This window comes from Notolepis coatsorum (genome assembly GCF_963971535.1).
Source record: "Notolepis coatsorum genome assembly, chromosome: 7".
Lineage (NCBI taxonomy): Eukaryota > Metazoa > Chordata > Actinopteri > Aulopiformes > Paralepididae > Notolepis > Notolepis coatsorum.
Window position 1 is genome coordinate 121,181,648 of NC_140171.1, and position 13,101 is coordinate 121,194,748.

The 13,101-nt window shown below is 41.8% G+C and overlaps 1 protein-coding gene across 1 annotated transcript; it reads left to right on the plus strand.

Annotated features, from left to right (window-relative positions):
• Positions 1-7,334: 7,334 nt before the first annotated feature.
• On the plus strand, positions 7,335-12,410 carry krt15 (keratin 15). Its single transcript, XM_084319299.1, has 7 exons — positions 7,335-7,885; positions 8,326-8,408; positions 8,641-8,797; positions 9,027-9,188; positions 9,355-9,480; positions 10,943-11,163; positions 12,161-12,410. Exons 1-7 carry the CDS (start codon positions 7,379-7,381, stop codon positions 12,258-12,260), a joined length of 1,356 nt encoding a protein of 451 aa, XP_084175425.1. The 5' UTR covers positions 7,335-7,378; the 3' UTR covers positions 12,261-12,410.
• Positions 12,411-13,101: the final 691 nt, after the last annotated feature.

The following is a 13,101-nucleotide window of genomic DNA, read 5'->3' on the forward strand; positions in this document are numbered from 1 at the left end:
TGGTATCAATCTTGCGTTGATCCAACAATTCCTTCATTGCGATCGGAGCATATGTGTGTAATAGGCCTATACTGTGTAACGTATTCCGTTGGTGATGATCAAAGCATACAAAAACTACATGATGAAACATAATACCTATAATCTAGATTTGATTTGAGAATAGTAGCTAGTCCAGGCAAGAAACGACAACGCTTTTAGTAGAATACATGCATATGGCTATTACGCAGCCTTTTGGGAATTACCCTAGACCGCTCTAAAACTATACTTATATTCGCCACGGTATAAAAATGGGAATGTATGGATGAAAAAATTCTTTCTTTTTCACATATTGAACAATAGATACTCGATGTCAAATGGGCAATAGTATTATATGAATGAAAACGTTTTAATGAATGAATGAATGAATGAATGAAAAAGTAAATTTTTGGACATGTTATTCTCCATATTTCTCCAAACAACTCACGATATCTTGTTCCGTCGAACCAAACAATCATAGCAACAAATTAAAAAAACATTAAAAGAAAAACATTAAAAAAAGAAAAAAATAAGGAATTATAAACAAAAGGTCAAGAGCAATGTGTTTGGTTAGCAGACATGTCCAAAAAAGGAGTAGAGGGAAGCTAAGCTTATTGATCCCTACCCCCTTACATTTATATTTGTTCTTCCATTAATTTTACTAGATATAACATAATTTAGTGTATTACAATATAGAATATACTTTTACTTATAATAAAGATTACAAGAAAAGAGAAAAACTTGATTCACTTGACAGCAGTGAATATAGTACAGCACTACATACACAATATAACATAACTTTGTTTATCCTCAATACTCATTTCTGTATTTTTCCAATGTGTATTTTTTTAGCTGCTTTTTAAATTGTGCCACATGTTTACTCTGTTTGATGTATTCAGGTAAATTATTCCACAACTTCACTCCACACACCGATATGCACATGCTTTTCAGCATGGTGTTTACCATTGGTTGTTTAAGATTCCCTCTCCCTCTTAAGTTATATTCTCCTTCCCTGTCTCTGAACCATTTTTGAATGTTGCCTGGGATTAGTTTATATCTGGCTTTGTATACAATGAGGGCAGTTTTGTAATCCACTAGGTCCATAAATTTCAATGCTTGTAGCTTTATAAATAAGTTATTGGTTAATTATAAATAAATAAGTTATTGGTGTGTTTATAATATCCTACATTGTTGATTATTCTTATTGCTTTTCTTTGCATGGTGCATATTGGCTGTAGAGTGCTTTTGTAGGTATTACCCCACACCTCCGCACAGTAGCTCATATATGGTAGGAAGAGTGTACAGTACAGTGTATACAGTGTTTTTTGGTTTAGAATGTGTTTTATCTTGCATAGAACACCAACACTCCGTGCCAATTTAGTCCTGACATATTTGATATGAGGTTTCCAGTTGAGTTTGTGGTCTATTATCACACCCAGAAATGTATTCTCAAATACCCTTTCCAGTTTAATACTATCAATCATTAGTTCCACCGGTGTATTTACTTGTATATCACGTTTACCAAATATCATGAATTTAATTTTTTTTTATATTTAATGATAATTTATTTACATCAAACCACACTTTCAGCTTGGTTAGCTCAGCTGCGACATTCTTTAAAAGCATTTGGAGGTTCTCTCCCTCACAGAAGACATTTGTATCGTCAGCTAAAATTACATTTTTCAATATTTTAGACGCATTACCTATATCATTTATATACAGTATGAATAGTTTCGGGCCCAGAATTGACCCTTGCGGCACACCACAGATTATGTTTGACTGAGTGGACCTGTACTCCCCCAACTGCACAAACTGTTGTCTTTGTTCTAAGTAACTCTTTAACCAATTGAGCCCTACTCCTCTGATCCCATATTTCCAATTTTAGTAGCAGAATATCATGATTTATAGTGTCAAACGCCTTCTTCAGATCTATCCATAGCTATAATATATAATATAGTTTTAGCCATGCAAACACCGCCACGTATTCCTATACTTTAAAGCGTTGGCCTTTCAACCACACAGTAAACAGCACCCTCTGGTTCTGAATGAGTTAATATTATTCTTTTTTATTATTATTTATTTTTTATTTAATTTAATTTCTTTTTGCATGTGTGTATTTGTAGGCTTTGGGAATTTCTAATGCATCACACCAGAAATAAATAAAAGAAAATCCAAATATTTGTTTAAAATGATTAAATAATTTTTTTTTAATTTCTTTTTTTAATTTGAGATCAAACCGAAATGCATACAACACAAGAAAATACAGACATGCAAACTTGTATCAAACAAGTATTTACTAATTATATTGTGGGTATCCAATGAAAAAAAGAAAAGTCCAAACTAAGGAGCAGTCGTTTATGAAAAAGTTGAATACTAAATTTGATGAAAGTCCCAGTTTCAATGGAGGAGCAGCAGACAGTTTCAATGGAGGAGCAGCAGGCAGTTTCAATGGAGGAGCAGCAGACAGTTTCAATGGAGGAGCAGCAGACAGTTTCAATGGAGAGGCAGCAGACAGTTTCAATGGAGGAGCAGCAGGCAGTTTCAATGGAGGAGCAGCAGGCAGTTTCAATGGAGGAGCAGCAGGCAGTTTCAATGGAGGAGCAGCAGGCAGTTTCAATGGAGGAGCAGCAGACAGTTTCAATGGAGGAGCAGCAGGCAGTTTCAATGGAGGAGCAGCAGACAGTTTCAATGGAGAAGCAGCAGACAGTTTCAATGGAGGAGCAGCAGACAGTTTCAATGGAGGAGCAGCAGACAGTTTCAATGGAGGAGCAGCAGGCAGTTTCAATGGAGGAGCAGCAGACAGTTTCAATGGAGAAGCAGCAGACAGTTTCAATGGAGGAGCAGCAGACAGTTTCAATGGAGGAGCAGCAGACAGTTTCAATGGAGGAGCAGCAGGCAGTTTCAATGGAGGAGCAGCAGACAGTTTCAATGGAGGAGCAGCAGGCAGTTTCAATGGAGGAGCAGCAGACAGGCAGACAGTTTCAATGGAGGAGCAGCAGACAGGCAGACAGTTTCAATGGAGGAGGAGCAGACAGGCAGACAGTTTCAATGGAGGAGCAGCAGGCAGTTTCAATGGAGGAGCAGCAGGCAGTTTCAATGGAGAAGCAGCAGACAGTTTCAATGGAGGAGCAGCAGGCAGTTTCAATGGAGGAGCAGCAGGCAGTTTCAATGGAGGAGCAGCAGGCAGTTTCAATGGAGGAGCAGCAGGCAGTTTCAATGGAGAAGCAGCAGACAGTTTCAATGGAGGAGCAGCAGACAGTTTCAATGGAGGAGCAGCAGGCAGTTTCAATGGAGAAGCAGCAGACAGTTTCAATGGAGAAGCAGCAGACAGTTTCAATGGAGAAGCAGCAGACAGGCAGACAGTTTCAATGGAGGAGCAGCAGACAGTTTCAATGGAGAAGCAGCAGACAGGCAGACAGTTTCAATGGAGGAGCAGCAGACAGGCAGACAGTTTCAATGGAGAAGCAGCAGACAGTTTCAATGGAGGAGCAGCAGACAGGCAGACAGTTTCAATGGAGGAGCAGCAGACAGTTTCAATGGAGGAGCAGCAGGCAGTTTCAATGGAGGAGCAGCAGGCAGTTTCAATGGAGAAGCAGCAGGCAGTTTCAATGGAGAAGCAGCAGGCAGTTTCAATGGAGAAGCAGCAGGCAGTTTCAATGGAGAAGCAGCAGGCAGTTTCAATGGAGGAGCAGCAGACAGTTTCAATGGAGGAGCAGCAGACAGTTTCAATGGAGGAGCAGCAGACAGTTTCAATGGAGGAGCAGCAGGCAGTTTCAATGGAGGAGCAACAGGCAGTTTCAATGGAGGAGCAACAGGCAGTTTCAATGGAGGAGCAGCAGGTACACACAAGTCTCTAACCTCCTCACTCTATTTCCCACACACTGTATTTAGCTAAATACCCCGACACAGCACTGATATTCAAGCACATGATTATTGTTTTAGAAAAGGAGCAAATCCACAATGCTCTCTCTCTCTATTTATGAAGCTTTTCCATAGTGCACCTGCTCCATGTGCAGGCGTTACCAGGGAGATGACACCATAAACTATTGTTTCACAGATGGAAAAAAATAGATCTCCCATATTTCATGTACAGTATGTGTGTTTGACTTAGCATGAAAATATACTAAGTAAAAATTATGCCAGTGCGAGCAGGCCGACTAGCTAGGCTAAAGAAACATCCGAACAGACCCCCGTTACAAAAGCATCTTCCTCACAAACGCCAGGTCCATAACCCACTAAATAGCTAGAAACAGCTTTGTCAGTAGCACTCCTAATTTAATTGTATTATAAAGCTTTCTATCCTATTCTATTAACTCATTCAGCGCCAGCATGTATCCCCATCCCTGTGCACCATCCCACAAATGTAAACTAACAGAAACCGTGGATCACAATAGAACAGATGTTCTATTGTGTATTTGATTAATGTTACTGCAAATTAAACCTGAAAGTGATCTGCTTTCTGCAGGGCAAGCTTAATTAAAGCCATACCAGGCACACACAAGTAAAAGAAAAAAATGGATAGGTCAATGCATTCAGCTGTGGTGAAAGTGATTCTATGACAGTTCCCTCTGGACTTATACAGTTGACTGGGTCTGAATGTACAGTAAGCATGTTTCTCAAGTCTCACGGTGGTGTCAGAAATCCCTCACACATTTACATGTCATCTCCAACTGTTCTTTTTCCCCCCAGTTCTTAAGCCTAAACATCTGCAGCATATTGCAGTTACTCAACCAGCCAGCTTCACGCTAAAAAGCCTTTCTGTTCAAACCTGCAGACCAGGGCCCACCACACCCTTTCATTATTCTGCCAGGGTATCAGCACAGTATGGTAGGCCTACCTCTAAGCCCTATTTTTCATCCCTCACTTTTTCTGTTTCTCTCTCTTACACCCATGCACACACGCACGCACACACACACACAGACACACACACACACACACACACACACACACACACACACACACACACACACACACACACACACACACACACACACACACACACACACACACACACACACACACACACACACACACACACACACACACACACACACACACACACACACACACACACACACACACACACCACTCTGCTGGCACTCCCTAGCATGCTTGTTTGTAAGGTATAGAGCTGTTGGGAGTGAGAGTTCCTATACTTTATTATCCCATTTCCAGAGGCGTTTATTGGCTGTAAGGAAATTGATACGGTTCCGTGGGAACAATAGGATCGAGCTTCATCTTGTGCCGCCAATCCGCCATGTTACAGTTTCTCAGTCATGTGTTGTACAGTACGTCTTCTAACCACTCAAAGTAAGTGAACGAATGTGGAAGCTATAGTCACAATGTTCCATGCCATTCAGTTCACTACAGTACAATAGTTTGAAACACTAATGGAAACTAGACTCCCGAACCATAAATATACTATCTGACGTTTAGCTCATTTGAGACATGCATGAGAACAGTTTGTTGGTTGTGTGTGTCTGTCGGTGTATGTCTGTTTGTATGTGTATGTGTGTGCGCATACATGGGTGTGTGTGTATATGTATGTGTGTGTGTATTGCGGTAGTAATACTTGTAATACTTGTAAAACTTGTAATACTCATGAGCAGAGCTGTATAGTGTATCAGTTTAATTTCTTTAGAGATAAAGCAATTGTGTCCTACAAAACATCACAACAATGTGTGTATTATGTATCTAACTGTGAACATTTGGAAATGATCAACAAGTTGCATGACGCTGTTATATTCCAACACACTTAACGAATCCAAGTGAACTTTTCCAATTTCCAAACACGTGGAAGCTCTACTTCTGTGTAAATCCTTTTGGACCCTAATAATTGACTGGATAGAAATACTGTGGAAGAAGGGAAAGAGGAAAACAAGCAGGAGCTTGTTCATGTCCGCGCGCAAAAAAACACCAAATATGGTGCCAACTGCCAAGAAACAAGTACAGCAATCATCATCTGTGGAAAGCTTAACGGGGCTGCAATGAAGCCAGTTGGGTTACAATCCTATTTTCAATTAATGTACATTACAGAAGAGTGCCATTGAGTGAAAGGGGAATGCATAACATAAATGTCAACCAACAGAAACCGTAGGATCACAATAAAACAGATAGCCTACATTGACGGGAAAGGATGGGAGTTTTTTCTTGGTGAGGTAACTGGAGAAAAAGACATAGAGGCACACGTATAATAGAGAGGAATGTTGGCTGGGTGCCAAGTGAAAAATCACACTGTACCCTCGTTGTCTCAACATATCCTCTAATGCCTGTTGTCATGGCAACACAACAGAAACAATCACGGTGTCACTCTGTGTGTCAGTCTTCATCGAGAGTTATGGGCACAAACTCAGTGTAAATATTGCACCTGTCAAGGCATTGTCAAGGGTTGTAGACTTGCACCCAGTAGTGGAAGAGGTAGACCAGTTCCTTTACTTAATTAAAGGTGTGCTATGTTGTTTTGTGAGAGTCAGAGAAGTGAGTAATTGCTGAGGTATATTTTCATGAATGAATAAACAGACTGTCCTCAGAGGAAAATGTTATCCCTGGAACACTGTTTGAAGCTAGAAAGTTACATGAAAAGTTGCTATTTAATTCCTGTCGTTTTGAAGGGCAGGGCCTGCAATTGTGTTAACAAACATATTCTAGGCTTGAAGTTGGCAGGCTTCAAATTTGAAAGTATATAATCTTCATACATCTTTGCCATGTTTGCTATGCAAAAAATTTAAATAAAAGAAACTAGTAACCGAAGTAAAGTACGGGTACTGTACCTCGAAATTGTACTTAAGTACAGCAATTCAGTGCAAACAGTTACTTTCCACCATTCTGAAGGTAGCAGTAACAGGCGTGGCTCTTATAAAAACACATGCTTGACGGCAAAGCCCAAAGCCAAACCTCTTAGGGTTGTTTATTGTTTTTAATGCTATGCATGATTTGTGTATCTTGTGTATTTTGTAGGTTCGTCTGAGTGCATTCGTTCATGAAGGAAGTTAAATATCCTGTACTTGCATTGTGTGCATATCGGGGTGTGATTTATTGCGCAAAGGACAATACACTGTGTTCTCTCTTCTCCTTCTGCAAGGGAATCAGAATGTGCCTGCAGGGTGTGGGGTGGGAGGAGGAGCTCAGCCCCACTTGAGGTAGTGCTCTACTCCACTCCACCCCTCAGCCTCCTCCTCAGTCATACCCTCTCAGCCTCCTCCTCCTCCTCCTCCTCCTCCTCCTCCTCCTCCTCCTCCTCCTCCTCCTCCTCCTCCTCCTCCACCTGCCTTGCACAGGATAAATAGGGGACAGAGCCACGACTCTGCACCGCAGTCTATCTCCTCTACCAGGGCAGTCAGACTTCACCTCTCTCTCAGCAGCCATGTCTACAAGGTTCTCCACGAGCAGCTCTTTTAGGAGCAGGAGTGGCGGCATGGGTGGAGGAGGAGGAGGAGGAGGAGGAGGCCTCATCCAGTCCAGGATGGCCCGCAGTGTATATGGGGGCGCAGGTGGCGGGGGAACACGTATCTCCACCGCTTATGGCAGTGGTGGTGGAGGAGGAGGCGGCGGTGGTTACGGCTTTGGCATGGGAGGAGGCGGTGGTGGTGGAGGAGCCGGTGGTTATGGCTTTGGCATGGGAGGAGGCGGTGGTGGTGGAGGAGGCTTCAATCTGGCTGATGGCGCTGACCTCCACGTCGGTGCCAACGAAAAGGCTACCATGCAGAACCTGAACGACCGTCTGTCCTCCTACCTGGACAAGGTGCGCAGCCTGGAGATGGCCAACGGCGACCTGGAGCTGAAGATCCGCGAGTACCTGGAGAGCAAGAGCTCCCCCGCAGCCCGGGACTACAGTGCTTTCCATCTCGCCATCGCTGACCTGCAGGCACAGGTAACGTCACTCGATCACCAGGTCTCTCGAGGTGCTGAACTGTGGCATCACAACCTGTCTGTTAGATGAACATATTAAAGAATGCACACTGATGAGATATTTTTCAAGTGATGAGCTTGAAACATGCATACCGTTGCACCTTTGATTGGTATGCATGTTTCTTCTCAAGGTAATGGAAATAAAGCCTCTCATTGCAGTTACTCTTGCCTCAGACATGTTGCATGAATATAACGGTACACCTATACAGTAATTGCACACTTGACGACCTTTGAGCTACTGCAAAGAGGTCCCATTAGTGTTGTGGTGCTATTGGAATGCTAAGGAATGCAATTGTCAACTATACAGCTGACACTATACATTCTCAATGACAGTGAGATACAACATTCCCTCGCATTCCAATCAATCAATTCAATCAATCAATCATTCCCTTGATCTTTTAGATCCAAGATGCCACCCGCTACAACGGCGGCATCTACCTGGGCATTGACAACGCGAAACTGGCTGCAGACGACTTCAGAACCAAGTAAGAATCCAACCACACAAGAGTGTCAAAATTTACTGAAACATTATGGGCAGCATGGAATCTGTCATCAGATCATTATTGCATAACGCAATAACAAATAACAAATCTTCAGTACACAGTGCTGTTATCTAAAGTACATGTCACTGTTTTGATTATTGTGCAGATGCAATGATGTTCCGGTTGACAGGTGCAGATGCTAACTGACCCCCCCCCCCACCCCGTTCTGCTACAGGTATGAGAACGAACTGGCCATGCGTCAGTCAGTGGAGGCAGACATCTCTGGGCTGAAGAGACTGTTGGATGAGCTGACCCTTGCCAGGTCGGACCTGGAGATGCAGATCGAGGGCCTGAAGGAGGAGCTGATCTACCTCAAGAAGAACCACGAGGAGGTGGGTTGTGGAGGACAGTCTGGAGGTCTTGGTTTTCCATCACATTTGTAGCCCCTAAAGCACATTCTGTCAACCAATGTCGAGATCAATAGATACAGTACACACAAGATGAATCAGAATGCAAAGGAGAAAATAGAACAGGATATTTTTCACTTGATACCTTAACTCAGAGTCTTACTGTCCAGTGAATGTCCATCATCTCTTACTAAAACTGTATGTTTCTCAACAGGAGCTGTTGGCCATGAGGAGCCAGATGTCTGGCCAGATCAGTGTGGAGGTAGACGCAAAGCCACAGGTGGACCTGACCCTAATCATGGCTGAGATCCGTGAGCAGTACGAGGGTGTGGCTGCCAAGAACCAGCGTGAATTAGAAAACTGGTACCAGACCAAGGTAAGACTGGAGAGTAAGGTCTGACGTATGTTAATCTAGAGTCATGGACTGGTCATAGCAGCTGCTATGTGTCATTTGAATCCTTCTCACTTAATTTGCTTACATTGCTTCCTGAGGGTGCGATGCAGTTGTCTGTTCCCCTGACGTTCTCTCGTGTCCACCACAGACCGAGACACTGAACAAGGAGGTGGCTGTGAGCACAGAGACCCTCCAGACGTCCAAGTCAGAGATCACAGAGGTCCGTCGCACGTTGCAGGGCCTGGAGATCGAACTACAGTCCCAACTCAGCATGGTAAGATACAGACGGCAATGTTTTCCCAAAATAAATATCGTCCAACTTGGATCCTTTTCATTCCATAGACTTGCAATGAGATGGACACAGACTTTTAGCACTAAAATCCTTTTGTGAAAAAACTAAATCCATTGCTTTCTTCCCACGTCCACCATCTGTCTGCAAGATGTAGTGACCCAACACTTTCTTTTTTTATGATCAGATTTTTATTTTCAAAACAAAACAGTATATGAATGAATGAATGAATGAATGACCTTTATTTATATAGCACCCTTCACAGCACAAATGCACAGGGTGCTTTACACTACAGCTAGCATATAAAAACAAAAACTAAAATCTGAAATAAATGACAACAACAACAACAACAACAACAGACCAAATAAAATAATAGAATAAAAAGAAATTCAATAAAATTATCAGTCAATAATTAAAAACTATATAGGAACAGTGAGGACAAAAGAGTGCCTATATATGACCAAAAGCCTGTCTGAACATATGTGTTTTAAGCAGTTTTTTTTAAAAGTATACAGTGTAGAAGACGAGGAACAAACAAACAAACAAACAAACAAACCAAGACAAAAATGAAATGATAATATATGAGGAAATAAATTAAATAATAATAATATTAATAATGAAAATACACAGGACCAGATAGCATACTAGAAACAGTAAGCTACTGCCTACTGCACCTCCAAGTACCCCATACCCCCTTTCCACAACCCCCCTGGACCAGTAGGCTACACACTTCATAGTATTCATTCACAGACACCTTGGGTCATAAACAACAGGTAGCAATCTGCACTCAGCCAGCAGGCGGTCATTATCACACAACAACCCTGGCCCATGAGCTGTGGCATTGTGCCATATTGTATAGAAAAACACATCATGAGAACACTAGGAATAAGCAACTGTGGGGTGTATCGCCATGATAGGTGTATCAGGTGTAACCAGATGTTACTGGTTATAATATAAATATCAAAATATACTTTTTTTGTCACTGTTTTAATACATGATAATACACCACACATACTATTACAGTCTTCCCTATACCTCAGCCCCTATGCATTTACAAATAATTCCGTCATATTAAACACAAATTAGGTAATGAGGCCCTTGATCTTCTCTCTGACTTAATTAAAACATCTTAATTGTATACCGATAGAGCTCTCCAAGCTCAAAAGCTCCATTAAAGATAGATACTGTACACTAACACTAGTACTATGAACTAATACTCAACATGTTATATTAATAGTTATCCTAGTGGATGGATGGAGGACCATTATGTAAATAAGACGAAACAAGACAAAAGTATTTTTCTGGTCTTCATCCTCTTAGCAGTTGTTAGTGTTGAGCTGTACTGTATTGTACCCATTCTACAATCTGTAAATAACGTTTTCAATCAATCAATCAACCAAGATCTTTACCCACTGGTTCTCCTCTCCCTCTCTTCTCGCGCCACCAGAAATCCTCTCTGGAGAACACGTTAGGAGAGACGGAGGGGCGGTACTCCATGCAGCTCCAGTCGCTCCAGATGCAGGTGACGTCCCTGGAGGAGCAGCTGGTGCAGCTCCGCGCCAACATGGAGCAACAAGGCCAGGAGTACAGGATGCTGCTGGACATCAAGACGCGGCTGGAGATGGAGATCGCAGAGTACAGACGTCTTCTGGACGGAGAGGCCATCGGGTGAGGGAGAGTTAGTTAGTTAGTTAGTTAGTTAGTGAGTTAGTTAGTTAGTGAGTTAGTGAGTTAGTTAGTTAGTTAGTTAGTTAGTTAGTTAGTTAGTTAGTTAGTTAGTTAGTTAGTTAGTTAGTTAGTTAGTTAGTTAGTTAGTTAGTAGTTAGTTAGTTAGTTAGTTGGTGAGTTAGTGAGTGAGTTAGTTAGTTAGTGAGTGAGTTAGTTAGTAGTTAGTTAGTTAGTTAGAGATAGTTCAAAATGCACTATAACTTTTTCATGTAAAAGAAAATAAAAGAATACAGCTTCTTCAGCAAACTACAATAACAACCCCTATGAGGCCCAAATAAAAAAGACATTAGCAACTTCAGAGGCCAGAGGGTGGGACCTATAAACACATTTACTATCCAATAGCATTGTGAGGCTGAACAACAGGACCCATTGACGATGTAAATGTGTTTAAAAAATTAAAAATAAACATTTACAGACTTTTTTTTTAATAGCTAAAAGCTAAAAGTGATGTTGTAACCCGGGGCCTCACAGGGATAATTATCACAGAGATGGATGCATGAAACACAGTAAAAATGCCCATACAAGCTCTTCTGGTTTGGCACGACTGGTGTTGCGAAATCTGTAAAAGGCTATAAATAATGTGTCTAATGTCTAGACTAGAGCATAAAATGTGAACGACACAAATGTAAATCAATGCCCCAAATTGACTTTTGCTTATAAACACATGTTTTTTTGCCTAACAAGTTGCAGTTACATACGGACACAACCTGCATTGTGCAACTTTCAGTGGCAATGATCGCACTGTAAAGAAAAACTTCTATCACATTATGTCAGTACTAAAAAAACACACAGTGTTTATTGACACTCCCAACTAAAATGTTCAATGATCGATTATTGGGTAGTTGTACGTCTTTCATTCATAAATGAAAAAAAGTTAGTTAAGTAAACGAAATGATGAAATTCCAGCTTGGTGCCAACCCTGTGATCCTCTTCCCAGGAGCAGTACCACTACCACTACCTTCACTCCCAAGAAGGGCGCCACTGTGGTGGTGAAGGTGGTGACAGAGGAGTTGGAGGATGGCGAGGAAAGCTCCTAATCCATGGCACACAGTGAGCCAGAGCACAGGGGTGTTTGACGCCCAAAGGACCCTACAAGAAGAACATCTGGTGGATCCTTCATTGTCATCACATTCCTTTATGTTGCAATAAAGATCTCAGAGTTTGCTGACACCAGCATTTTGTCCCCACATGTCTTTTCAACTTGATTTTTTGAGTTGGCCCAATTCCTGACGAGGTTACAATCAGTTTAGATGCAGTGTATTGGCTTCAAGACAACAGAAGGGCTCATGTGAAATCATAATGTGTAATTGTGATCCAGATTAGTGTCAGGTGAGGTACTTGAGATTCATTATTTTTGACAGATCTAAGAGGATTAATGCCACTTTATCTTGTTACCACTTTACTTCATTTATACAGTTCAGTCTCACTGATTTGAAACATTTAGTCTTGATATTTTGCCTGGAAATAAAATAAAGGTCCAGAGGGCAATTGTATCTATGGTGCAGTTATCAAATGATAAAGATCATCAATAGCTATCCCACCAAACCTATAGTCTCATACTTAGACTCTTGCATCAACATAATTTGTTGTGATAGTTTCTGGTTATTTACTAGATGAGCACCACATAGAACAGCACAGTCACTCACTCAACGTGAACCTGCTCAAACCTCTCTATGACACAGTTGACACAGGGGCCACGTGGCTCAGGAGGTAGAGCAGTCATCTGGTAATCCGCAGGTTCCCGGTTCGAGTCCCGCTCCTCCCAGCTTGTCGAAGTGTCCTTGAGCAAGACATTTAACCCCTAACTGCTCCAGATGAGCAGGTTGGCACCTTGTATGGTTGCCTCTCCCTTCGGTGTGTGAATGTGTGAGTGAATGG